At 41.2% G+C, this 26,466-nt stretch overlaps 3 protein-coding genes across 3 annotated transcripts; all 3 read left to right on the top strand.

Moving 5' to 3' along the window:
- The first annotated feature begins 365 nt into the window (after window positions 1–365).
- LOC5519416 (transmembrane prolyl 4-hydroxylase) lies at window positions 366–7,403 on the top strand. The gene is made up of 11 exons (XM_032364376.2): window positions 366–623; window positions 943–1,024; window positions 1,343–1,468; window positions 2,304–2,377; window positions 2,908–2,969; window positions 3,154–3,188; window positions 3,703–3,868; window positions 3,936–3,993; window positions 4,540–4,664; window positions 5,278–5,368; window positions 6,950–7,403. The coding sequence occupies exons 1-11, from the start codon at window positions 447–449 to the stop codon at window positions 7,250–7,252; spliced, it is 1,299 nt and encodes a 432-aa protein (XP_032220267.1). The 5' UTR covers window positions 366–446; the 3' UTR covers window positions 7,253–7,403.
- Window positions 7,404–8,583: 1,180 nt separating this feature from the next.
- LOC5519431 (transmembrane prolyl 4-hydroxylase) lies at window positions 8,584–15,897 on the top strand. Its single transcript, XM_032364375.2, has 10 exons — window positions 8,584–8,873; window positions 9,305–9,386; window positions 10,498–10,632; window positions 11,153–11,226; window positions 11,637–11,698; window positions 12,459–12,496; window positions 12,571–12,736; window positions 13,511–13,693; window positions 14,072–14,162; window positions 14,760–15,897. Exons 1-10 carry the CDS (start codon window positions 8,682–8,684, stop codon window positions 15,135–15,137), a joined length of 1,401 nt encoding a protein of 466 aa, XP_032220266.2. The 5' UTR covers window positions 8,584–8,681; the 3' UTR covers window positions 15,138–15,897.
- A 1,356-nt stretch (window positions 15,898–17,253) lies between these two features.
- Window positions 17,254–25,370, top strand: LOC5519418 (transmembrane prolyl 4-hydroxylase). Its single transcript, XM_048720967.1, has 11 exons — window positions 17,254–17,517; window positions 18,467–18,548; window positions 18,940–19,068; window positions 19,420–19,499; window positions 19,887–19,948; window positions 21,779–21,813; window positions 22,135–22,297; window positions 23,270–23,327; window positions 23,694–23,833; window positions 24,168–24,258; window positions 24,725–25,370. Exons 1-11 carry the CDS (start codon window positions 17,311–17,313, stop codon window positions 25,037–25,039), a joined length of 1,362 nt encoding a protein of 453 aa, XP_048576924.1. The 5' UTR covers window positions 17,254–17,310; the 3' UTR covers window positions 25,040–25,370.
- Window positions 25,371–26,466: the final 1,096 nt, after the last annotated feature.

Here is a 26,466-nt window from a genome sequence, read left to right as displayed (position 1 = left end):
TCTCTTTTTGAGGATTTTTTACCCTATTCAACCCGGCCTTTTTTTCTAACTCAGTGATTTTTAGCAGGCTAATTAAAGAAAACTTGATGCTACGGCGTGGACGACAGGTACCGGATGTGAGCGTGCAACAGTCAAGAGCCAGGATAGACTACCGATCAAACCTCAAACCTTTTCATTTAAACTTTCTATCACAACTCACTCTTGAAAATTTGAATAAAAGTGTTCCTTTTGCTATTGAAGATCTTACTTTACAGTCAACTAAAGTAAAAAAGCGTGTAAGATGGCACGAAAACTAGTCAAAAGAATCTTAAACAAAATGTGTTTTGTAAATAATGAATGAGTTTTACAACTGCACATGCGCGACCAGCAATGTTAAAAACTTATTTCACAGTGCCTCCATTAGCGTTTCGTTATTTTCCCATAAGACCATATATTATCTGTCAGAAATGGCTCCGATGATCTCGCATAGGACTCTTTCACTGTTTGTTTTTGCTGTTTTGGGGTGCTTTGCTGAAGACCAGTATGACATGAGTTGCGAAAATGGAGTTTGTTATCGAAATGAAGACGAAGGCCCTTGCATGGATGACGATCGACCAAGACTCTACCGCTGGGAGCCCATCACAGTAAGACGATAACATTGTGGTTTGCCTTTTTTAATATCCAGTAATTTAATTGTCAAAGATTGGGAAATAGGTGTCTTTAACAGATAACACTGAGCGATGTCGACAGCGGCTATAGTGTTTTGATTAAACAATGTAAACAAAACAAAAATTTTAGTCACAAAAACAAAACATAAAATGTGCAATTCGAATCTTTGAAAATTTAACAATACATTTTTGTATCTAACATTTCCCGCACAAGCATATAAAATAATATGTATCTGATAGACTTTACACCTATGGCCCATCTTGACGTCTCTTTTTGAATCATTATTTTCTACAGAAAGGCTATACAAGAGAGTTGGAACTCGAACCTGGAAAAAAGTGGAAAATGATCACCGTTGCAAACAAACCACCAGTCTTTGGTACGAATTTTCTGCTTATGTGGGATTAGTGGTTTTATCACTTTTGAGCCCCCCCCCTCTCCTTTCTTCTTCACACACCACCATGATGACGAGCGTCTAGCAGATTTGCCAGACAGGGACTATAACTTTCTGTTTCCACACAGGACAGATTATATAAAATGGGTAACGATTTTTTTAAGGGATGCTTATGATGGGGACTACAGTTCCCTGTTTTTATTCTAGTAATTTGTGTATAAAGGGTTGATTCTATATGCAAAACCGTTACTTTAGTAAGAGAATACAATTTCTCATCGACTTTTGCTTCTTTGCTCTTTCAAGAAATCCCCAATTTTCTTAGTCATGATGAGGTCGAACACATCAAGCAGCTAGCGATCAAGAAAGGTCTTCAGACAAGCATCATGCACTTCGACAAACGGCTATTGGACGCCAAGAAGAACATCTCAGGTAGGTTTGTATGTGTGTGAATCCAGAAGTGTGTGTGTGAATCCAGAAGTTTGAGGTTTCCGAAAACCCGCAGAGCCGGGGGGGGGGGGGGGGGGGGGGGGGGGGGCGTGCGAGAGAAACGAACGCGTCCGCCCGGCCTGTCATTTGGAGCACCCAGGTTACCTTAACCCTACGGACACACTAAGTGATTTTGTACGCTCGAGTATGAGCGAGTTTTATCGCCAGTAAGTATCGGACTAATCAGGTAACTAAATATCGGCGAATTCGGCGTCGCGGCAGTAATACCTTGCGATTGTGAGCTGGCAATTGAAATTCGCTCGTGCGAGCGTACAAAATTGCAACGTGTATCGTAGCCTAATTGTTTAAATTGATATGGTCTTTGAGAACGGATGAGTCTGCGCATAATCGACTTCCTATGCCTAAGCTGTGCGCGTAAACGCGTACCTTTGCAAAACGTTTATGCTATTTTGACCTATTTAAAAAAAGTAACGTTTAGGTTTGCTTTGGTTATCTCCCAGGCCTTAGCCTCTGTACAAGTAGTTATATAGATGGAATTTTTTTCGCAAGTAAACTCAATTCATCGACGAGAAGATCGCCATCTTGGATATAGGGCAGGACATTAAATTGTTTTTGTATGCGCGCATTGAATGTCGTCACCGGCATCTGTCCGTCTTGAGAGACGATGGAGCAACTCCGTGTGAGCCTATCTGCACCGCCGGAAATGGCTAGACGTCTAGATAATATCGGCGAATTCGCCGCCGTTTTTGTATGCATGCATCGGATGTAACTTGGCGAAAAAACAGCAACAATATTTGTTTCACCTTTTTTTGTTTAGGACACTCTCAAGGAGCCGCGGCAAGTTTTAACAGCTGGGACTTCGATCGAGATGGCAAGATTACTAGGGAAGAGGTATTTAGTGGTACATTTATGAGTTAAACCTTTCAGTATAACACCTCAACTCGTATTCACGGGTGACTGCTAACATTAATAACTCTTGCAGCCACAGCCACACCCTTGTTACTATTTTAACTCAATCATTTTAAGACAAAAAGAACTTGTGTTACCTTGGGTTCCAGAGGCTGAATATCCGCTTTTCTCGTTTCGTTCGAAAAATCTCGCTTCGCTCGAAAAACTCTCAAACTCTCGCTTCGCTCGAAAAACCCTCGGAGCCTCTGGTCTCCAGGGAAAACTTGTGTCAATATATCATCTAAAAATCTCAGTTTAAAGTGTTATTACACTTCATTTACCAATTTGAATAGAAAACATAGCAATAGTTTTACACATCAGCCGATGTAAAATGGTTACTGTCTCAGACTTGTTTTGTAGATCACTACTATCGAGCATATCCTAAACTTGGATGGAACAGGACTAAAATGTCATCCAACCCACCTCTTTACGAAGACACACATATTATTTTTCTTTACCTTTTTTATATACAGGTTAAAGACTTCGCAGAATTCTACAAATACCTTTACTTGAGTCTAGAAGAAGTTGAGGAGATGTAAGTATCAGAGATATAAATGTCGAATGTATTGCAACCCCCTCCCCCCCCCCCTCCCCCCCTTAAATCCCCTCGGCTTCCACTACAAGCCAAATTTGTACTAATTTACATTCCATTTGTATTTGTGTCCTATCATTAATGCTAATTAACAAATGTTTTCCCAAATGTTTACTGTATTTTGTAGGATAGAGAAGTTGGATCTTCGCCAGTTTGAAGATGGTACGTTAAAGAATGTCGATCAGCCACTCATTTGTTATTGTTTTAAATTAAAAATACAACGGTTCATCACAAGAAAACTTCAAAATAACAATCTATGAATGAAGTCTTATACGTAATTAACTATATTTAATTGAAAATATCTTGGTAACTCGCTTGAATTAGCCGATGGAAATGGATTCTCTGAGTCACTCGACATTATTGAGCGGAAGCATAAAATGGCGGCGTGATTGTCCTTCTTTAATTCCCCGGGGTTATGGTAAATCCGTCAATGTATGAAGTAAATTCATTGAATAAACGAGTGTATGACATACGATTTGCTGCCAATGTCCCAGTATTCATTCTTCACTTTTTTAGAGAACTCTCATTACATTTAAAACTTTACGGTTGTACTTAACACGGTTCTGCGTTTAAAAGAAAAACTGAAGACCAAACAACGCCAGCATCGTAAAGCCGTCTATCTTGCTCTTTAACTAAGCTGTTTGGCAAATCTAACAGCTGACCCTATTGATCGCAGGCGGAGTGACGGATGACGACTGGCCCACCTTCCCGACAGCCTCTATTGTGTCGTACATGGACACACTGAAGGACCAGCACCCACGTCATCGAGAACGATACAGCAACCAGGCCTGGCTTGGTCAAGGTCGAAAGGCTGACGACGTCATGAAGAGGCTGCGCGCAAGGTGAGTCAGCGGTATACCGCATGGATGGTCACGTGCTGTTGGTTTTATTTTAATTCTATTATTGTAGAACCGGAAAGCTGACAAGATTACCACCGGAGCTAATGCAAGGAAGTGAGCCCGTCCAGGTAAATGATTCGACACGGGTTGTACAGGCGCGTAAACAGGATTGGCTGAGGGGGTGCGCAGTCATAGGTATCACATGGAAAAAGCATAAGATTTGAAGATTCCTTAATAAGAAATGACCCTTTTGGTCGCCAAGGGGGGGGGGGGGGGGGGTTGGTGCGCGCACCCTGCGCAACCCCCCTGTGTACGCGCCTGCTATATTAGCCTGTGTATCAGGTCCTGTAATGATATTGCTGATGCCACCTCACCATTTACGAAAAACTTGCCCGGGTTTTTTTATAAGGCGCGAAAATGTTTTGTCCCACCATTTTCGATGGTAGAGCCAACGTTTAAGTGCTGTGAAAGGGTACGCGTCAGGGTATTAAATATAACAAGAACTAGTTTGTACCGCCATCAGGTGTATAGACATATGTTCGCAAGGGGCAGGGCAAAAGACATAAGAAATAATAGCAAATAGTCTATTGACGTTTAGACGTTTAGAAAACCGATAAGCCCTCTGATGGTCTAATGAGATAAGCTGGAGGTAAATCATTTTGCTTGTCTAACAGGTCGTGCGATACGGTAAAGATGGTCATTATAATGGTCATTATGACAGCCAGTCAATCAGTGAACATCCGGGATACAAGTGTTGTCACATTGTCGGCGCTGACCGGGTGCAATGCAGGCTCTGTCGGTAAGTAGATTACAAGCTAAATTATACGATCACCATCCCCATCTTCTTCTTCCAACCTTTCTTTTACTTTTTCTTTTTTTCATTCTCCTCTTCCTCCTCCTTCTCTTTCTTCTTTTTCTTCTTTTTGATAAAGATCATGATCATCTTATTCTTCCTTTTCATCATCATCATTGTTGTAATTATTATCGCCGTCGTCGTCATTAACTACCATTCATCATCATTTATCAACATCATCATCATAATCGTCAGTCATTTTGCGTTGTCGTAACCTTCTTGCATTTTCAGTTTTCCTCCGTGATGCCATCACGGCGAAAAAAAGATTGAGATCCAAAGCTCGTACACATCAATATAACATACTCATTCGTGCTCTCCCCCTAAGTTATGCCACGGTCTTGTACTATAAATATAACTTACTCATTCCTGTTTTCCCCCTAAGTTATGCCACGGTCTTGTACTATCAATATAACTTGCTCATTCGTGTTTTTTCCCCTTAGTTATGCCACGGTCTTGTACTATCAATATAACTTGCTCATTCGTGTTTTTTCCCCTTAGTTATACCACGTTGTCCTGTACACTATCAATACAACTCACTCATTCGTGTTTTTCCCCTTAGTTATGCCACGGTCTTGTACTATCTAAATGAGGTACCTGAGGGAGGCGAGACAGCGTTCCCTGCCGCTGACAACGAAACCTACAGCGAAGAGGTGAGTGTGATCCCGATGCCAGTGCTGAAAAACGCAAGACTAGTTCAAGTACCGCGCGGTTAAACCAGCCTTTTTGTTTTAAAATGGCGTCTTTTACCGGCAGCTGTCACATTTTGGCGAATGCTAAGAAAACTAGACCAAACATTAGGCTATAATTTTCTTTATGACTCCCTCATTATCACACAAATCTGTCATCTTTTGTACAGTATGGTTCTAATGTTGTACAGTTAGTCAAAATAGCAACTGAAGTCAGCCTTTCGTACCTTTACTCGAACGATTCAACACTACGATTGTGCTTGTTTTCGCCAAAGCATGCGCATGCGCATACGTTATTCAGCACTGGCGATCCCGATCATTTCCCTTATCGAGGTAACTGTTAGACTGGTACGAAGTACGGTAAGACTGGTACGAGGTACGGTAAGACTGGTACGAAGTACGGTAAGACTGGTACGAGGTACGGTAAGACTGGTACGAGGTACGGTAAGACTGGTACGAGGTAACTGTAAGACTGGTACGAGGTACGGTAAGACTGGTACGAAGTACTGTAAGACTGGTACGAGGTACGGTAAGACTGGTACGAGGTAACTGTAAGACTGGTACGAGGTACGGTAAGACTGGTACGAGGTAACTGTAAGACTGGTACGAGGTACGGTAAGACTGGTACGAGGTACGGTAAGACTGGTACGAGGTACGGTAAGACTGGTACGAGGTACGGTAAGACTGGTACGAGGTACGGTAAGACTGGTACGAGGTACGGTAAGACTGGTACGAGGTACGGTAAGACTGGTACGAGGTACGGTAAGACTGGTACTAGGACATTATGACGGAGCAGCATGCACCTATTTCAAAAAACGTTGTCAGTGCAAATGACAAATGGCGATTGACGAATGCCAGTTCTACGACCGGAAGGACCCAAAATATCTGTTTTCCCAAAAATTCAGAAAAATGTAAATAAAACATTTGGCTATCCATTTAATACAATTTATATATGGTTCTGATAACGCTTGAGCTTATTTATCACCTTTATTTTAACAAATAATTGCTACGCATAAACACCTTTCGGTCGTAGAACTGCCATTTGGCAATTGCCATTCGCCGTTCGCACTGAACCTTAACTAACCTAGAATTTTCAAATCAGACCTAATTTGTTCTTATGAATAGTGGTATCAGGTGACAATTCAGGCTGTTAAGGTTTTTAATTTTTATTTTTTTAGATGCACTAACAAAAACAGTCACCATTGCCCATAATGCTGAACATAACATTTATAAACCCTTGTTGCATTTAACTACAGTGAGCAATGTACCAAAACTTTATGAAAAGTCACCCTTTCTTTTTTGTCTGTTGTGTTACCCGTTTTCTTTTGCTTGATTCAATGCCTACGACAATCAGCCTAAACGCATAATAATGACAAACCATTTTCCAAAAACCATCTAACCACAGTCTCCGCTGAGGCAAAATATAGAGCCGCAATTTGCCCTCGAAACACCGTCGAATATTCTGTAGAATATCCCACTCTTCCCCACAGCTAGTTCCGCCATCAAATATGAAATATATAATTCATTGTGCACTCTCTTCTGTAGGCTTTTGTACGTGAGAAACGAGGAGACAGATTCAACCTGCTTCAGTATTGCAAAGACTCCCGTCTCCTTGTGAAACCCGAGCTTGGCAAAGCCATCCTTTGGTACAACCATTTTGTTGACGAGGATAACGGATTCCTTGGCGAGAGGGATGATTATACCATACATGGAGGTTGTGGTGTAAGCAAAGGGCATAAATGGGTAGCGAATAACTGGCTGACGGCTTTTGATCCGTCGAACATTGGAAGCAAAAGCAGTTTCGATGACTCTGAAGACCCGGCTCATATGGTCAGAGATTTTAAATAGCAAAGTTAATTTAATATTTTACAAATAAATGATATTAAAAAAAGATAAAAGATAATGATCATTAAAAAAACATTTGCATTACCTGTGAAGAGAAGCAGTTATTCCTGTGCCCCTCAAATGTGCTTTCTTCAAATAAATTTGGTTTTAAAAACGTTTTTCAAAGTGGTTGATCGACATTTATAAAAGGACGGGCTTAGGGTACAGAGGCGATAAGGGTTATTCTTCGTGATCCGTGAACGGCCTTATCGTGAATCGTAAAAAGGACAAATTGTAAACCGTGATCCGTGATTGCGACCTTCGCCATAATTCGTGAATGACGAAATTTGATCAGCGTGAATCGTGATCTATATGCTCTTTAAAAATCGTGAATCGTGATCTATGCTCTTCAAAAATCGTGAATCGTGATTTCCGAGTAAAGATTGATCCTTGTCGTCAGTTTATCAGTTTTTCGTGAAACGTGATTTCCGATTTTTGAAACTCGTCCCTCAGGTAGAATAAAGTTTTGTTTGTGGAAGGGCGAATGTAAAAAGATTTGACACTCGACCAAAATATCGAAGGCCTTGAATGGTATTGGCAGAAAGAAACTTTTTCTGCGGAAGAATACCTGATCTACGGCACCCACCTCTCCCCCAGGAGAGAAATCTCTACATGGCTACATTTTTTATGTCTCTGCTTAATCTGGAATACCGTAAATGATCTAATAAACGCTTCCTTTCTAAATGAACGCCCACCCTTAAGCTTACAAGTCTGTATTGAACGCCCCTCTATTAACCCCCCCCCCCCCCCCCCACTAAATCACACACCAACACTCCCTCCGAGGTCAAACACAAATGACACAGGAATTTCGGTAATATAAAACAAATATAATTGCTTTCTTGTATAATCTGAGCGAGAAGCGTCTTGCTCAATGTTGAGACCTTGCTACGCAGGCTACAATTTAACGTTATCCTGACTGAAATTTAAAATGTTATTTTGTTACAGTTTATAATGAACGCCTCATATCTATTGAACGCCCCCTCAGACCATCGACAGTTCGAACATTGATTATCTTCGGTAACAGCAATATCGAATACAGGAAAAGCAGTATGAATCTGTGCGCTATTTGAATATTTTACAAAAAAAAATCGTTGCGGAAAAAGTAAATATTCACATTATTGCATGAGACGTTAATTAGAAACTAAGATAAACACAGGCATTAACTATACGACGGGTACTTTCTTGACAAATAAAATGTAATTTGAATTAGCGTGGCTCATTATTTATTAATACTCGTCTGACAGGCACCGTATTGTACTGTCCTTTTCCCCTTCAAAGTCACATGTTTCCTTTGCAAAACTTTTTTAGTACCTGCACAACACAAAAAGAGCCACAAAGACTTCGCAGAGCCATGAGCTAACCTTCCCGATCTCCTTAGACTACGGTGTTTATCATGATAAAGTTATTTCTGTATCTGACTCTAATCTCCATAGCTTTTGATTACTGTATTGCCAGTAATAACTTTAGCAAAAATCCTGATGAAAAGAGTGATTGTTCGAGGCAGCATTGTCGTATTGACGTGGCCGACGAAGGACCGTGCTTGGACGATGGAAGAGCAAGACTTTACCGCTGGGACCCAGTCAAGGTTGGTGCAGCATATTTCTATCATTGGTGAACTACGACTCGCCTACCGTTTGAGCTCTTCGCAGAGATCTTTTCTTTTTCTTTCATTTTTCTGAAAAATATCAGAATTCATTCTTCATGAAACTATGAATGCCCTACATTCATAATACTTATACTATGAAAAAGCAATAAAAAAGAAAGTATTGTGAATTAAGCTCAGAGCTCAGCGTTAACTTGATATCATTTTTTATCATTGAGCAAATTACAATTTTAAAGACTATGTGGCGACTGTGTGACTAATGGTATATGCAAATGAGATGCATTTTCGGTAAAAAAACAACAACAACAGACATGCGCTTAAATTTCTTGAAATTCAATTTAAATTAGGATAAAAGCGGAGTATATTCCAATTTCCCCGTTGTTTAAAGCATATGTTTTATCTCTCTTGTTTAGGTTGGACACAAGCGGAGGGTTAAACTCGAGGAGGGCAAGACTGTTTCGATGATAACACGAGCGATACAGCCTCCCATATTTGGTAAGCAAGTAATTTTAACGTTTTGATATAGTATTTTTCCATTATTTTAGAATCCGTTTATTAGCAATAGAAAGAGTTGAGAATAAGGCACGAGCTATATATCACAAAGAGCCGTAACATCTCTTTTATTGGCGAGAGGGAAGGGGTGGCATTGTCTTATGAGAATTTAATCATGCCCGTCATATAACACTAGCTCGCATAGAGAAAGGGGTGAGTGTGCACCAAGTTCTCCTTTATCTGCTAGGGATCCGCCACATATGGAGGCATACGTGACGCAAAAAAATCCACACACATTAGGGCTGTCCCTAAGATGCTCAGCAACTTTTGAGCAATCTTAAGGATTTGCGGCAACTTTTCTCTTCCCGGGCATCTTTTGTAAATGAGAGCACTTTTGCTGTCTTTTTAGGGTTTTTAGGGATATATTCACCTCAAATGTGCATCTTTTGCTTATTTTCTTGTTCTTGGTATCAAACTATTGAACTCTCGCGTTTTTTAACTACTTACATCATTTATTAATCTGGTAATATTATTAATGGTCATTGGTCAACCTATGGTTTGACGAGGAGGCAGTTATGTTGGTCAGCGTTCATTACTATGATTATTCAAAATGGCGGAGTGCTCGAGTGACAATGAACTTATTATTAGACAACAAGCGAGCGACAACAACAACAAGCGACAACATGACTGATAGCTGATAGCTGATTGTTTTTACAAGATGCCTCTTTTATTGCATCATCGTTAAATACATTTTGCATTGTATATTAGTATTAAGTATTTGCGTTTAATGTCGAATCAAAAAATATATTTTTTTTAAAATGTCGAAGAGAAATAGAAAGCAGCATTCTCTCTGCCGTTTTATAAAATGGGGTAGATTTGTTGGCAAATTTTTACAAATTTTTGGACAAATTTTTCGATAATTCTTATTCCATTTTTTGAGCATCTTTTTGGCAACTTTTGCAAATTTGTGGCAACTTTTTGCAATTTTTGGAGCAACTTTTGGCAACTTTTTGGTATTTTTGAAGCATCTTTTTAAGAAATTTGGAGCATCTTTGGGACAGCCTTAACACACATATATATAAATATATTTATAATATCCTTTTTATATTTGCAGAAATTCCTAATTTTCTTTCCGATGAGGAATGTGATTACATCTTGAAAAAAGCAAAAAAAGCGGGAATGCACTCGAGTGATATCCATCTTGACCCCATCACAGACAAATACAAGAAAATGATTAGGTCTACCGAGGGTAAGAATTAAAAGCAATCATTAGAATCAAAGGGGGGATGGAAGGGGGGGGGGGGGGGTGGCCCCATCAGAGACAGACACAAAAGATGATCAGGTCTACCGAGGGTAAAAATTAAAAGCTAGAATCAGAGGGAGTCGGGGTATACCGATCTTTGGCATAAATACAAGCCATAAAAAGCAGCCAATAATTGCCGAGTCACCAGCAAACCCAACCTCCATCCTTTCTCGTGTATTTGCCATTTCCTTTGGCTGTCGAAGGAGGGGTTTCCGCCCCCCATCCACCCACCCCACCCACCCCACCCATCCTCCAATACAGCAACATCGCCATATTGTCATAATCATCTTCATTACAGCTATCCTATGGCTCAAACAGCATTAATGATCATCAACATCATCACTATCATTATAATAATCATCATCATCTTCAAACATCATCATCATCACCATTATTGATGCAACACCGCTTGACGAGCGATCGCTCAAACGGTCACCATAAGCTAACATGTTTTATTTTTCTTTAGGTCATTCAAACAGCACGGCTGGTTACTTTCTCAATTGGGACGTGGACAGGGATTTTCAAATCACCAAGAAAGAGGTAAGCACCAACGAAGAGCAGCATATCAAACATATTCCCCATGGATAGTGTCCTTCGTTTGTATTTCCTTATATAGACATTGGTGCCCATATTTAGAAAAGCTAAACATTTTCGCTCCCTGATCTCCAGAAATAATGGTGAAAAATGCTGATTCCTGTCAATTTGAGACTCGCGGCAAGAATTTGTCAAGAAAAAAGTGATCACTTGGTCAAATCTTTATCTCACTAATCTTGAAATGCCCTGAGACCCAGGCCTCCAAGAGATTGACCGAGCAGGTTTAAAGGTCACCCAAATATTGATATGCTGACTCGAAGGCATTACTTGGAACGAGCGCGACACTACTAAAATCAAGGTTTTATGTAGACTTTGTCCGCCTATGAAATAATATTTTTATGCTTATACGACACCAGATTATGATCTTTGCTGAGAGGGTTAAATATCTGGCTTTGGAAGACTACGACATTGAGGAAATGTAAGTTAATAAATTGATAACATTTCAGCTCTCTGATTGGATGAGTGCCTGTGTGATATTAGGAAATAAACGCCAGCGTGCATTGTTTAAATATTTATACCGGTCGTTTTTCTATACATTTATAAGCTATTAAGTCTAAATACGAAACAAAGAGAGCTGTTATGGACACAAAATAAGCAATAAGTAGACCAGGCGCGTACCCGGGGGGTGGTGGGTGGTATTGGGTTGGATAGTGCAGTCATGTAGGTGTTAGAAAAAAAGAGATATTTATACTTAAAGGGGCCGTATGGCTTAAATTCCCATCAAAATTACGCCTTCTCGCTACATTCATTAGAAAGAGCATCGTTTGGTATTCTCTTGGTGGAAAAATTAGCTCAAAACTCCAACAGCAAAGCTGTAAAAAGTGAAAATAAAGCCCGTATAAAACGTTCATAAATAATGGCGGCCAAAAATTGCTGTATTTCAGGTTTAAACAAAACATACTTCAACTCGATATTTCACTTGGAGCGTTTGGGACCTGATAGTTGAACGCTTAATCTTTACTTTTCCGCGCGAGAGGACGTATTTTAAGAACCTCGTCATACAGCCTCTATAAGAAACAAGAAGAATAAGAAACGATCGAATGAGGTCAAGGGGGAGGGAAAGCACCGAGCGCCTGTAGTCCAATTTCTATATAATCTATTCGTATTATATGAAATATAGATAAGAAATGTTGTGAATATACCGATGCCTAAATACTTATAATATACATTCACCATAGGATCGAAAACTTGGATCTCAAAGAACTTAAAGATGACGGTAAGTAGAAAAATATTTACAGAAACCCTATATTAATCTCAAATCCAATCATATTTTTTGTGCCACCGTTTTAGGAGTGATTGATTACGAGGAGTGGAAAACCTTTCCCACCCAGGACATCGACATGTACATGAACAATCTTAAAGAGCATCACCCCCACCACAAGGACCGCTTCAGCGACCAGGTGTGGCTATTCCAGGGGCGCAAGGCTGATAAGAATCTAAGGATTCTACGAGAGAGGTACGTGGGAATGAGGTGGGGTCCATGGTAGGGGAGGGGGGAATAAAACACATCCGCCCCAAATCAGGACCGCTTCAGCGACCAGGTGTGGTTATCTCAGGGGCGAAAGGCTGATAAGAATCTAAGGATTCTACGAGAGAGGTACGTGGGAATGAGGTGGGGTCCATGGTAGGGGAGGGGGGAATAAAACACATCCGCCCCAAATTAGGACCGCTTCAGCGACCAGGTGTGGTTATCTCAGGGGCGAAAGGCAGATAAGACTCTGAGGATTCTATGAGAGAGGTACGTGGGAATGAGGTGGGGTCCATGGTAGGAGAAGGGGGAAGGCAACACATCAAATAAGGACCAGGTGTGGATTTCAAGAAAGATGAGAAGGTTTCAAGGTAGATGAGAATCAGGGGATGCTACTCTGGGGAAGGGATAGGGCATAAGTGGCTAAATAGAAAAATCTATGTGTGGCTGATTCAGAGATCGACAGCATTGTTAGGAGAGCGGAATGGAGCAGTAGCAGGCCTCGAAATATTGGGTGGTGGTTGTGAAGAGGGAACAATACAGAACCATTTGTAAAATGTTTCAGCCAGCGCACACGGGTCATTCCCTTATATGTATATTTAAATATTGCGGGCTCGTGCCCAAGAGCCTCACCCCTTCTTCTGGCACTGAAGACAAAGAGAGAACAAAGGGAAGGGGTGGGAGGGGTGGGGGGAATGCGAGTGAGAGTGAGGCATATGCGGCGGTTAGGGTAACGTATAACTATTTTCTCTTTTATTTCAGGATCTTAAAACTAACTCGTCTGTCAAAGGAGATCATATATGGCTCTGAGCCCCTGCAGGTTGTCGGGTACAAGAAACGTGGACATTATAACGCTCACTACGACGGCACAAGGAAATCAGACTTTCCTGAGACATCGTGTTGCCACTTCAACCTGCTACGCGTACCCTTCTGCCGTCTGTGCAGGTACAAATGACACGACAGGGTAGGGGAAGGGAAGGGAAGGGATTATTAGGAAAGGAAGAATACGCGAAAAGGGAATGGAAGGGATGAAAGGGAGGAATGGAATGGAAAAGGAACGCTTAGAATAGGAAAGAACTAATATATAGGAAAGAATCAGTATAAAAACTTGTCTATTTATTGATTTATTATTAATCATATATAATACCCTTGTGTATATATATACCAAAGTGGTCTGAATATTGCAGTAAAGAGATAGATAACGCAGATAAAAATAACAAAAATATACTAAACATATACTAAAAATATAATAAACTCGACGAGCCCCCCTTGAAAACGAAAAAAAAAAGTGAAAAATCAATTCTCTGTCATTTTCACTGTCAGGTATATCACCATCCTTTATTACCTTAATGATGTCGAGGAAGGAGGAGAGACGGCATTCCCTGTAGCGGACGTACCCAACTTTAACGAGACGGTCAGTATGCAGTGCCCCGTATTAACAGCGTCTAATTAGATACGCGGACTAACCTCCTCCACAGGCATCTCAAAGACCAGAAAAAGAAAAAAAGGATTGGGTTTCCTGTGGCAAAAAAACGGAAGTGACAAACTCTACTTCTCCTTAGTATCCCTCCTCCGCAATTTCGCCACAGGTAACCCATTCTTTCCGTCCTTTTCATTATTAGTTGCGTGCGGAGGAGGCTATACGTGGACCATTCACACTAATATAGTACTGCAAAAACCTGGAGGGGTGTTTAAAAATCACATTAGTCCACGGATCGACAGCGACAGCCTTTATTTCGATAGCTGAAGAATTTTGTAAGATACCTCAGCTTCGTACAGCGTGCCCTTGCGTAGCTAGGTCCGTACTTTGGCTTTTCCTCAGATATTTGCTGTTACAAATTTAGCGAAAGCACGTCTTTTGTTCAATGGCCTTCGCCTGATTGGGCTATAAGACTCAAAATGGTGACACAAATCAGATTTCAAAATTCACAAATAAAGCACAACAAAAAGTTATTGATTATAACACGAATTGGTGACTACGTTTTATTTACTTCTTCTTTTGAAATTTTAGGATTTCCGCGAGAGACGAGATGGTGACCTGTACAACTTGAATCGCTTTTGCCACTCTGCCAAGGTTGTTGTCAAACCAAAAAAAGGCAAAGCGATCATGTGGTACAACTTCCTGCGTGACGAAAAAACGGGCTGGATGGGAGTACGTGACGACAACTCATTACATGGCGGATGTGACGTCAGAAAGGGCGAAAAGTACATAGCCAATAACTGGATCCCAGCCCCTGAAGCTGACTCGGCTAACGAGACCAGTGACTACCTAGACCCTGAGGAAGTTCCACATGGGAAGTTTGTCAAGAAGAATTCTAAAAAATCGAAAAAGGCGACCAAAAAGACGAAAAAGTCAAAGAAAAAGTCGAAAAAATCTAAAAAGGACTGAATCTAGAAGAATTGTGTAGAATGTTATTTATTAGGAATCTAAAGTAGAATAATTGTGTTATCTTATGCTTGTGGCGGGGAGTGCTGATTGACTCCGACACGACACTTGGTATCTGGCATTTGGTATTTGGCACGACTGGGCCAATAATGGTATTTGGTATTTGGCACGACTGGTGCCAATAATGTGTGTATGCTAGTGTGCTTTTAAAGTCCACATTTATGTATACATACTCGCAAGGATAGTTTGGCTATAGCAAAGGTCATGCGTGACACATGGATCTAAGCTGTTGTTTTAAGCACTTCGAGTCGACGACGCCCTGCAGTTTATTGCCGATGAAGTTTAACTGAGGCAAACCGGCTATCTGGCTATGCCATGCTGACGAGTCCTAATGAGGACAAAACAGCTGTCCATGGTTGCCGAACTGCACGGGAAATAGAATGTGCTAGCTTCACTTCTTGGCCCTACTGGTGCCGATGTGTGTATGCTAGTGTGCTGTTTAAGTCCCCATTTAAAGTAAGACATTATCGACAAGATATATATTAACAAATGTTCGACAAAAACGACCGTCTGTTTGGAGGGTGAAATTATGAATGAAGCGGGGTTTCTCGTATCAGATATGCGCGGGACAAAAAGCAAATCTAGCAAACAGGAATGAAGGCATTTCATTTGAGAAAAGCCATCGCCTGATCAAAGAGATAACAGACGCTGTGGTTGCTATACCTTTACAATATTTTACAAAATAAAATCCATTCAAATATAACTTCTGTCTTTTCTCTCTGTGTTTATTTGCCCTGAGGGATTCTTAGTAATAAGGCGTGTTGTGAATTCCCAGAGGGGATATATTCAAAAAAAAGGTGCATATCAAACATATTCCCGACGGATAGTGTCCTTCGTATGTATTGCCTTACATGGGCATTAATGCCCATATTTAGAAGGCTAAAGTTTTCCCGCTCCCGGATCTCCACAAAACATGGTAAAAAATGCTGATTCCTGTCAATTTGAGACTTGCGGCCAAAATTTGTTAAAAAAACTTAATCGCTTGGTCAAATCTTTTTCTCACTGATCTTGAAAAGCCCTTAGACCCAGGCCTCCAAGAGTTCGGCCGAGAGGGTATGAAGGTCACCCAAATATTGATATGCCTCCTTGATAAGGGTGTGGCAGGGGCGCAGATCCCCTTTTTCGTGAGGGGATCGTAGAAACCTGATTTGTGTCTATGGGGGGAGAGGGAGGGGGTACACAGTATGGCAATATCCTAATAAACGTCTTACAGAATCGTGCACCGAATCTCTCTAGATATTCCACACTCTTCCGAGGCTCTAAGAGGCTTCCCATTTCTAAGAAAAAACTGAATATAGTACAAAGTAAGGCTTTTAGAGAAAAATTACATATTTAATTTTACAAAATCCCATAAATAAATATTCCCATCTTATTCGTACAAGAAAATGCTATATTAGAAAATGTATATAAATGAAATGATGACCGGTCCATTGTAAGCCCGCCGTTTAGTGTCAATCTATTTATTTTATTTGTTTATTTCTGAGATCGCCAAGAGATTTGTAAATAATCAGTTTATCAATTTAACTGAGCTCCGGCAAAATGGCGGTCAAATTAAAGCGACACCCCAGGCGAATTTTCCTGAACGTTTATACGAATAATGTTAAAGGGGCAACGTTAATTGTAGGCTTTTAATTGTCTTCAAACAATTGAATTTTAAGCTGTCAATACCTTGTTGAAATAAAGAAATAATAAGCAATATCTTATTGAAAACTATGTTATTATTGACAGTTTGTGGTCATTTCCTTTGAATTTGATTAGTCTCCTACATGTAGCAAAGGCCCATAAGTCATTATTAGAATTTGACTGTAATTCTTTGTGTTCGGGCCGGACAGCTATTGCAAAGCTCTAACCATGACACTGCCCCTTTAAAAAAGCCGCTTGTTTTTTTTTTTTTTTTTTTTTTTCAATAATAGCTGCGTCTGGTAATTTTACTAATTTTAAATGCCTAGAAAACCCGCTAGCCTTGAAGTTAAGACAACACTAGGACCAGTTGTCTTGAAAAAGGCTATACCACCAGCCGATAAATAGCCATACAAGATTAATAATTCAATAAAGTCAACAATAAAAACCTTGTCTCTACATCTGTAGTAACCGAATCTGTTACGGTCGCATCAAAATGGGTACAGGCGCTATATATTTTTTCCTGGTTGGTTTAATTGTATTGATATATGTCTCTGAAGCCACTAGTAACTTGTATAGCGATCCAAGGGCACACTATTCGGAACCTCCTAAGCACGTTTGTGACGACGGAGCGTGTGATGCTAACGATGGCCCTCTGATGATTGGAAGAAAGCAAGGACTTACACGGCTAGACGGTGTGAAGGTAGAATGTATTGCTTTTTGTGATATTCATTATATAGGGTATATTTGAAAAGGACTTACACGGTTTGACGGTGTGAAGGAATAATGTATTGCTTTTTGTGATATTCATTATATAGGGTATATTTGAAAAGGACTTACACGGCTTGACGGTGTGAAGGAATAATATGTGGCTTTCGTGATATTCATTATACAGGGTATACTTCTGTGTGTGAAAATATAGAGGCCTACATAAGTACCATAACCTAGCTGAACTAGCTGGCCAATCTTTCATTTGACAAATATAAATCTAACTATGCGATTATATTTTTGATAATTGAATGTCATTGAAAAGGGTTGTCACGATGTTTTGCGTGACGTTACTACACCTGTAACGCAACTGTTATGATACACAATAAAGAGCCCCGCTAGTCCCATTACCCCCAGATGATTCGAGCTGATTTTGGTTTTGATTCCTTTAGCGTTAGATAGCGAGCATTAGAAAGCGAGATTCTACTCTTAGTAGAATATTATAAGTTTTAGTTTCCGACGCTTTTAGTAGTTTAGCAAATTAGAGTCCTTACCAGCCATGCCTTTATATGAAGAAATCTCGAGCCATCTAAAACAAAGATTCTCCTTAAAGGCCGATGGAAATGGGCCTAGGCTAGGATGGGCTAGGATGGGCTGGGATGGGATGGGATGGGATGGGATGGGATGGGATGGGATGGGCTGGGATGGGATGGGCTGGGATGGGTTGGGATGGGCTGGGATGGGTTAGAATGGGCTAGGATGGCGGCTGACAACTTTTAAAATTGAAGAGCGAAGCTTTTTGCTTTTTTCTCCCGACACAGGGAACTAGGGCTACAACAGTTCAATATGACAGGGGAGGGGACGGGACATTGCTTCCTTTGGTGGTAATTACTAGACTGTGTCTGATGTGATATGCAAGACTCATATTGTTTCCCGGTGCATAGGTTGGCCACACACAAGAGGTCGATCTTGGCGACGATGGGAGGAGAACACTAATTACTCGGGCAATGCGTCCATTGTTGTTTGGTAAGGAGCTTTATTGGCTTTGATGCTAATCATCATCATCATAATCATCGTCGTCACCCTTTTTATCGTCATCAAATCATCAACTTTATAATTATAAGTGATTAGCAATCAAATCACTAACGTGACTTGATAACTCCATTACCACCTACCTACATAATCATAATCATTATCATCATCATCATCTCCATCACCACCACTACCATCATGATTATCATCACCATTTGACTCTTTACAGTACCTGCTAACCTATCGTATCCATTTATTAGCCGAAAGAAAATGGGGCGCGCAAAAAAGTGTGGGATGCCGAATATTTCATCACGGCCTTTTCCAAACAAAAAAAGTAATGTCTGAGTGAAAGACTGATACCTAAGCTTGAGCTTTGTTTTTGCAGAAATCCCCGATTTTCTGTCAAGCGAGGAGTGTGATCATATCATATCGCTAGCCAATCAGATTGGCATGTTCAGCAGCATGGCGAGAGGGGGGCTTACGAAGCTTGAGACCTGGGAGTTCACGTCTGACCGTAAGTTGTAATTGTCTTGTATTTGTGTGTGTGGATGGGGGGAGGGGGGGGGGGGGGGGAGGAGGCCGTAGCACGGTGATGAAAATGTGTCTCGAACTCATTTGACAAGAGAATAGTTAATTTCTTTACAAAACAACATGTATACATGTAAAATGTCACGCGATGCGGCTTGTTTTAAAAAAACTTAACAAAATATTTGATTTTGCTATCTCTTACGTTTTAAACTTGCTGATGACCACTCCCAAATCACAGTCCCGTTTATTTTACAAACAAATGTGATATTTTGAGAGGAAGTCTTGCGTTAAACCGCAGTTGTGTTCTATGTAATTGAAGTTAAAGTCTTTCTTGCAGTCAAAGGTAAAGCTAGCGGACCACGTGGCGAATACAAAAGCTGGGATCAAAACATGGATGGCAAGATCACAGTACCTGAGGTAAGCCAGTCATGACCTAACAGGGCGGTAGCAGGGGGTGTGGCTATGCTTGAGGTGGGTGTAAGGTTGCTTGAACCCCCCCCCCTCCCCCATCCCCAGCCCTACCTAAAATTTCCCTAATGAAGAATTTTTAGCATAATAACCATTGCATGCGTACCCCCCCCCCCCCACTCCCTTTCGAAAGTGACAGTAAATAAACGAGGGGGTGGTAGTACTGACCATTAGCATGACCGCGATGTTTCTAGGGAAGCTAATATCAAGTATCCGTTTTTTTATATCGACAGCAAAAAAAAAAGCACTCATATCGCAAATGCTAAACCGGATAGGATTATAATAAATTATAACGACCGTCGAATTTTTACGAATTTGCACCCTTTTCTTCAACAGATAGTTAAGTTTGCTCAGATACAGAGATACTTGTACTTAGAAGAAGACGAAATTCGTCAAATGTAAGTATACAGCAATTCGGATATGGCAAAATTTTTAATGTTCTGTGAACTATTTACTTATGGTTAAAAAAATGCCTCATCAAAATCGTCATCCCTGGGAAGCGTTTCCTTTGCCAGCACTGAAATGGTTTCCAATCACGCCACCCCTTGCAAGAAGCTGATCAAGGAAGTGCCTTGAATCTGTTTCTGTTCTTTAATGTCGGATATACCATGCCTATAATAGGAACGGGGTTGCATTTTTTTTACTCTTGTTCCCAGCAGCATGGGTGATCAAGCATTTTTTATTTTTTTTTTTTTATGTGGACCAAATTCAAACGGTGAGCCTGTGCTTTGTATTTTACTTTATTCCATTACTCTCGGAAATTTCTCATTATCAATCTTGAATGCCGTATTAAACGTTATATCTGTATTTGATAAATACAAATTAAAATATCCGAAAAAGGATGAGAAAAGGGGAGCGAAGGTGATCAAAGGATGGACTTGGTCGAACAACGAAGAAAAGATGGGAGCAAAATGAGCAAAGGAATATGGACTTGACCAAAAGGAGGGGGTGGGGGGCAAAGGGGAGCAATGGTAGCAAGGAATAAGGACTTGACCAAAAGGAGGGGGGGCAAAGGGGAGCAATGATAGCAAGGAATATGGAATTGTAACTGGTAAACAGTAAAAAAAAAAAGAGAATCGAACCTCGTCCAAATTCGGTTAAATGAGAAAAAAACAGACCATACTCCCAGACATGCGACGAAACACCGTATGGCAGCATAAAGCTTTACGGCTAGGCTGGAGATTTCGGCCCCAGCGCCGCTATCGAGCGAGTTGTACAACACAAAGGAACCTGAGGTACCAACGCATTAATGGGGAGGCAATAACCAGGATCCCAGGCCTGTCTTAGTCGGTTACGCCACGCACAGCTCGCTGATGAGATGTACAATGAAAAATATGTCTTTTTCGCGCTTGCCTCTCTTGGAAAAGGTGATGTCATCACCATGTGCACACACTTAAATGACCTAGGTCTACATTGCTGCCTTTAGCCTTTGTTCTTCTTTTTCAAGTCACGCACGTGTCGCCCCATGACAGGTTCTCCAATAGGGTTCTGGATTCCGGATCCTAGTGTGTGGATTCCGGATTCCATGTGGGTTTTTTCTCGTGGATTCCGGATTCCAGCAGCATGGATTCCGGATTCCATATCTCATTTTTTTATGGATTCCGGATTCCATATCTCATTTTTTCATGGATTCCGGATTCCATATCTCATTTTTTCATGGATTCCGGATCCCATATCTCATTTTTTCATGGATTCCGGATTCCGGATTACCTGTCATGGGGCGACACGTGCATATGGTAACAAAAGCAAGCAACATTGAACTGCACGCATCTAAGATGTTTTGGGGCCTTGGGTTTTAGAAAATACTGTGATTTTTCTTTGGCACAGGCATCGTTTATAGTGGTCTCAAACCTAAATATAGCGTTTAAAAATCATAAATCATGCGATTTAAAGTGTAGAGTCTCACAGGCTGTAACGACACACATTGTCCTAAAAAAGCTGGACGCACAAAAAAATGCTTGCTCGCCCAGGAATCCGTTTTCATTCCAGGCAATATTATAATGACCGAAGCAGGGAAGCCGTTTAGCGGTTAAAAAAATTTTTAAGAGAGTTCACAGGATATTGGGAATTGCAGTACAGTTTACTCTCTGGTGTTGTCATCTAACCAGTTATCCTTGTTCGCCGAAAACTGAACAATTGTCTTTATTCTTACGAACAAAACTTTTGAACCTTTCCAAATAACAATGACCCATGCATTACCCAATATACATTTTCTTTTATTTTCTCAGTTTCACCAGACTGAACATGACAGAGTTAAACGACGGTAAGCAAAAAAAACAACATATTCATGTATTTTTGGACGGCAGAGGGAGAGGAGGTACAAATTAATACATTAAGCATATGAGAAAGCAGTTTGTAAGCGCTTCAGATAAAAACTGCGTTTAAAGAAATTCAGGGTTGGGGGGGTCGGTACGTACTGCTGTTCCTTCATTCCTTGTACCCTTTACTCCGTCTTGAGTTCATACTTATTCATACCACATCTTTTATTACTATTTCCATCATTTATGTCTTGACTTGTTTTTGAAATCAATCTTATAATGTGCCTACGTTTGGTTAACTGAAGAGCTGTTTTGTAATAACGTAGACGTGATAACCCGAGAAGAGTTTGACTCGATGAATAGCATGCTACTAGACGGGTTTTTATACGAGTTAACTCGTCGTCACCCGAAGCATCGACAGCGGTTTAGCGACCAGCAGTGGCTGAACCAGAAAGACAGCGACACCGTGCTTGCTCGACTACTGGAAAGGTAATGCATGTGTTCCTCCAAGGGGGGAGGAGGTACTTTTATAAGAGCATGACAGTGGAGGGAGGGGTACTCGGAGAAAATATGACAGTGGGGGGGGGAGGTACTCGGAGAAAAGATGACAGTGGGGGGGGGAGGTACTCGGAGAAGAGCATGACAGTGGGGGGGAGGTACTCGGAGAAGAGCATGACAGTGGGGGGGTAGGTACTTGGGGAAGAGAATGACAGTGGGGGAGTAGGTACTCGGAGAATAGAATGACAGTGGGGGGGGGGTATGTACTCGGAGTAGCATGACAGTGGGGGAGTAGGTACTCGGAGAATAGCATGACAGTGGGGGGGTAGATACTCGGAGAAGAGCATGACAGTGGGGGAGTAGGTACTCGGAGAAGAGCATGACAGTGGGGGAGTAGGTACTCGGAGAAGAGCATGACAGTGGGGGGGTAGGTACTCGGAGAAGAGCATGACAGTGGGGGAGTAGGTACTCGGAGAAGAGCATGACAGTGGGGGAGTAGGTACTCGGAGAAGAGCATGACAGTGGGGGAGTAGGTACTCGGAGAAGAGCATGATAGTGGGGGAGTAGGAACTCGTAGAAAAGCATGACAGTGGGGGAGTAGGTACTCGGACAAAACTCCAGTCCAGTGTACTTGGATTAAGAACATGACCTTGGGGGAAGGGGGGTACAAGAATAATAGCGCGACGTCTTTGGGCCCCGTATATTGTGGGTCTAAGTTTCGGTCTTTTTCTCATACCCCCATCCCCCTCCGTACGATTTCCTCCTATGCCATGGGATTCTCCTTTGGGATACCCGGAGAAGAGCATGACTGGAGGGAGGGGAGGATAAGATGGCCGAAGATCATTTTATCCTATGGGATCATCCCATAGGATGATCTTCGGCCATTCCTTATTACAATTATATGTGCAGAGACAATAATATACGATAGTGGTCTTACTTAACTTTTTTACGCCCTTATTTCAGAGTTAGAGCACTGACTAAGCTCTCGAAGGAAATCATTTACGGTAGTGAATATCTTCAGGTAAAAATATAGTTAATTGATTTCATCATCATCATCATCATCATCATCATCATCATCATCATCATCATCATCACCATCATCATCATCATCGTCGTCGTCGTCGTCATCATCATCATCATCATCATCATCATCATCATCATCATCATCAATATTGTTATCATATCATCATCACGGAATCGTCATCACTAAAACCGTCATCTTGGACATCATCGTCATCTGAATGTCATATCTCGTCATTATCATTGCCGTCGTCGTACATTTGATCGCCATTGTCTTCGTCTACCATCACAATCACCATCACTGCTAATTTCAAGAATAAATATAATGCTATGCTGAATATTCATGGGTGTCTCTCTCTTTTGCAAGGTGGTGCATTATAACGTTGGTGGCCATTACCACACACACTACGACACCGAAACGCACACACAACCGGAAGTCACGTGCTGCCATCAGACCTATGTCAGCGATCCCGGCAAGCTTCACTCGGGAAAATGTAAACTTTGCAGGTATTGTTCTCATATTTAGGGGAGTGCCCAGCCTACAACACAGGCAGCCCAAGGTGTTGGGGAATTCGATTGAGGAAAAAAAAATCTAGATGCCCTGTGGCGAACAAATGTGACAAATTAAAGAGGAGAGGCCGAGTGGAAGGCTTATTGTAGTGCGTTACGCTCGTACTCAGCCCCTCGCATTAGGCGCTCGTCGCTTCGCCACAGGACACCCGAGCCATCTTTATTTCTTGTCATGCGCATGATAACAAAATCGACAAAAATATTCTTAATACACAATGAAGGAAGTAAAAAGGTTTGAATCTCATTACTACTCCACGTTTTCCCCCTTCAGATACATCACAATTCTTTACTTTTTGAATGACGTTGAAGAAGGAGGAGAGACAGCGTTCCCATTTGCAGACAACGGAACTCTGAATGCAAATGTAAGCACTTCTTCTACATATGAAAATTGTATTCCTACCATTCTAAAGTGTTCCTACTAGCGTAAGTCTTATTCCACAGAACATGTGTGATCTCCATATATATTGGGCTCCTAAAAGCTTGGGAATTTGATATCTCTTGGAGGTTCGATTCATCCTTAACTTGGATGGGACACACTTCCAAAAGAAGGGCAATCCCTCGCCCGCGTAAATGCTCAGATATTCTTACGAAGCCATACTAAATGTCACACTTTTAATCAAATATACTGTAAAACCGAAGCCCATAACCTCTCTTTTTTTACCCTAACTATAAGTCAGTTTGAACTCCCTTCCTGAAATTGTATTTTCGCAGGCCTCTTTAGTGTAGAAAGCTCTGGCCACTCCGACAAATGATCCTCTTAGAAAGGGGTGGCTGTATCGGAAAATAAAAACGAAAAATGATAATAATATAGTTATACTTTCTTTACAGCACATTGTTATGAACCGCGCAGAAGGCCGTGACTTGCACAACCTGAACGAGTTCTGTCACGAGGCGAACCTTGTGGTGCAACCGCGCAAGGGGACAGCTATCATGTGGTACAACCATCTGCTAGATCCGCGCACTGATTGGATGGGAGATCGTGACGAGTTCAGTCTTCACGGCGGCTGCGCAGTAAAGAAGGGACACAAGTGGATTGCGAATAACTGGATCACGGCGCCGTACCCACATGGGGCGCACGTGAAGAGTGTGTACCTGCCTTGGGCCATTAATCAGGTTGGCGAGGAGATAGAAGATATTGGATAAGCTATTGGTTTTGCAAGAAAAGAACTCAGACAATAATTAATTTAAAAGTTCTCCCCTGCATTCGCTCACATTTTTCGATAAGGGTCGGATAAGGTGGGTTGAACCATTTGTTCGTTTTTATGTGCGCGCGCAAATTACTGTACCCGCGACGAAGGGCAGATGTTTTGCGCGCATTACTCTAAAAACAGAGGAAAATGCGACCGAAAAGATGAAAAAAAAGAAATAAAGAAGGTCGTTAAAAAAGGAGGAAATGTGCAACTCTCTGCAGGAGAATATAGAATAAGTGTAAACATTATTTGATAATCTTAAATAAAAAGATAAATAACAGAAATATATATGCAACTTATAATCAGAATTATGCCAGAAAATATTACAAATAAGTGGATAACATCTTAACAAAATCATCGCAATTTTGGAAACCTTTTCCCGGGCGATAAATGCTAAAGGAATTCTCGCGATTTCTCCTTCAAAGTCTTTAAACTTTCGATTTCCTAGTAAGGTTTAATATTTGCCTACCTTGGAAAGGGGGGGCCCTAGAAAAGAATCGAAACGAAATCGAAACATTTCGCGAGGGAGGGGGGATGTGGGGATGGGAATGCCCGCGCTTCTTCGTACGCGTCTGTCTGTAAACAAATAGAAAATACACACACAATTTGATTAAAAATAGCGAGTAGCGGTCTTTCTTCTTTTCAGGGGCTGGTTGACGCCTTTCCAAGGTTCCCTATTTTTGAGATTCTGTTTTTATTAGCTGTGATATCTACAATGCGAATTTTTGCGAGGTTTTCCAGGCAATGTCTCAGAGTACATGGCTGACATCAATGACAATTTGACAAGACTTTCAATCGCAAATTATGGCTACCAACGCAATGCACCATATGGGCAGGATAAGTTGGCACCTTTCTAAAATCCGATGTCAATTGAATTGAAAAAAAAAATCCTTATGTTAGTCCCAAGCTTTCATCTCTGGAAGATACTAGAGATAGCGGTGCTTTGTGCGCTATAAAGATAGGGAAGGTTGTGTTCTTCATCTATTCGCACGACCTCTCGGTTAAGTCAACGCGTTGGCCTGTTATCGCGTGAGGGTGAATAATTTTTCAGTGCTCTTCCATTATTGGACAACAATGTAAGACATAAAACACGCGCAAAATTAAAGGAATCCTAGTTTTAAACGCTTACAACGCAATTCACACCCAATCCCACACTCTCCTCCATCTCCAAAAAGATCTTTTCCCTTCCCCCTTCTGAAAGTCGCAATATTTCGGGTTCAGGGAATGGATCTCGGCGTTGATGAACTCCATCCTGTTCTCGGCGAGCAATACTGCCGCTTCGGCATGGTGGACAACAACACACACACAACCCGGGGAATTTTTGTCGTAAGACTTGACGAAGTGGATTTATCTTAATACAGGGTAAAATACGGGGTTTAT

The sequence above is a fragment of the Nematostella vectensis genome, chromosome 13 (assembly GCF_932526225.1).
Source record: "Nematostella vectensis chromosome 13, jaNemVect1.1, whole genome shotgun sequence".
Taxonomy (NCBI): domain Eukaryota; kingdom Metazoa; phylum Cnidaria; class Anthozoa; order Actiniaria; family Edwardsiidae; genus Nematostella; species Nematostella vectensis.
This window is presented reverse-complemented; position numbering and strand designations above follow the sequence as displayed.

What these genes read in the sequence shown, in the direction of transcription:
- LOC5519416 (XM_032364376.2), top strand. Translation starts at nt 447, where the DNA reads ATGGCTCCGATGATCTCGCATAGGACTCTTTCACTGTTTGTTTTTGCT. An exon ending in CGCCAAGAAGAACATCTCAG is followed by an intron (nt 1,469 to 2,303) that starts GTAGGTTTGTAT and finishes TTTTTTGTTTAG; the next exon opens with GACACTCTCAAGGAGCCGCG. An exon ending in GTGCAATGCAGGCTCTGTCG is followed by an intron (nt 4,665 to 5,277) that starts GTAAGTAGATTA and finishes TTTTCCCCTTAG; the next exon opens with TTATGCCACGGTCTTGTACT.
- LOC5519431 (XM_032364375.2), top strand. Translation starts at nt 8,682, where the DNA reads ATGATAAAGTTATTTCTGTATCTGACTCTAATCTCCATAGCTTTTGAT. An exon ending in GATACAGCCTCCCATATTTG is followed by an intron (nt 9,387 to 10,497) that starts GTAAGCAAGTAA and finishes TTATATTTGCAG; the next exon opens with AAATTCCTAATTTTCTTTCC. An exon ending in CAAAGAACTTAAAGATGACG is followed by an intron (nt 12,497 to 12,570) that starts GTAAGTAGAAAA and finishes CCACCGTTTTAG; the next exon opens with GAGTGATTGATTACGAGGAG.
- LOC5519418 (XM_048720967.1), top strand. Translation starts at nt 17,311, where the DNA reads ATGGGTACAGGCGCTATATATTTTTTCCTGGTTGGTTTAATTGTATTG. An exon ending in CACGGCTAGACGGTGTGAAG is followed by an intron (nt 17,518 to 18,466) that starts GTAGAATGTATT and finishes CCCGGTGCATAG; the next exon opens with GTTGGCCACACACAAGAGGT. An exon ending in ACGGAACTCTGAATGCAAAT is followed by an intron (nt 24,259 to 24,724) that starts GTAAGCACTTCT and finishes CTTTCTTTACAG; the next exon opens with CACATTGTTATGAACCGCGC.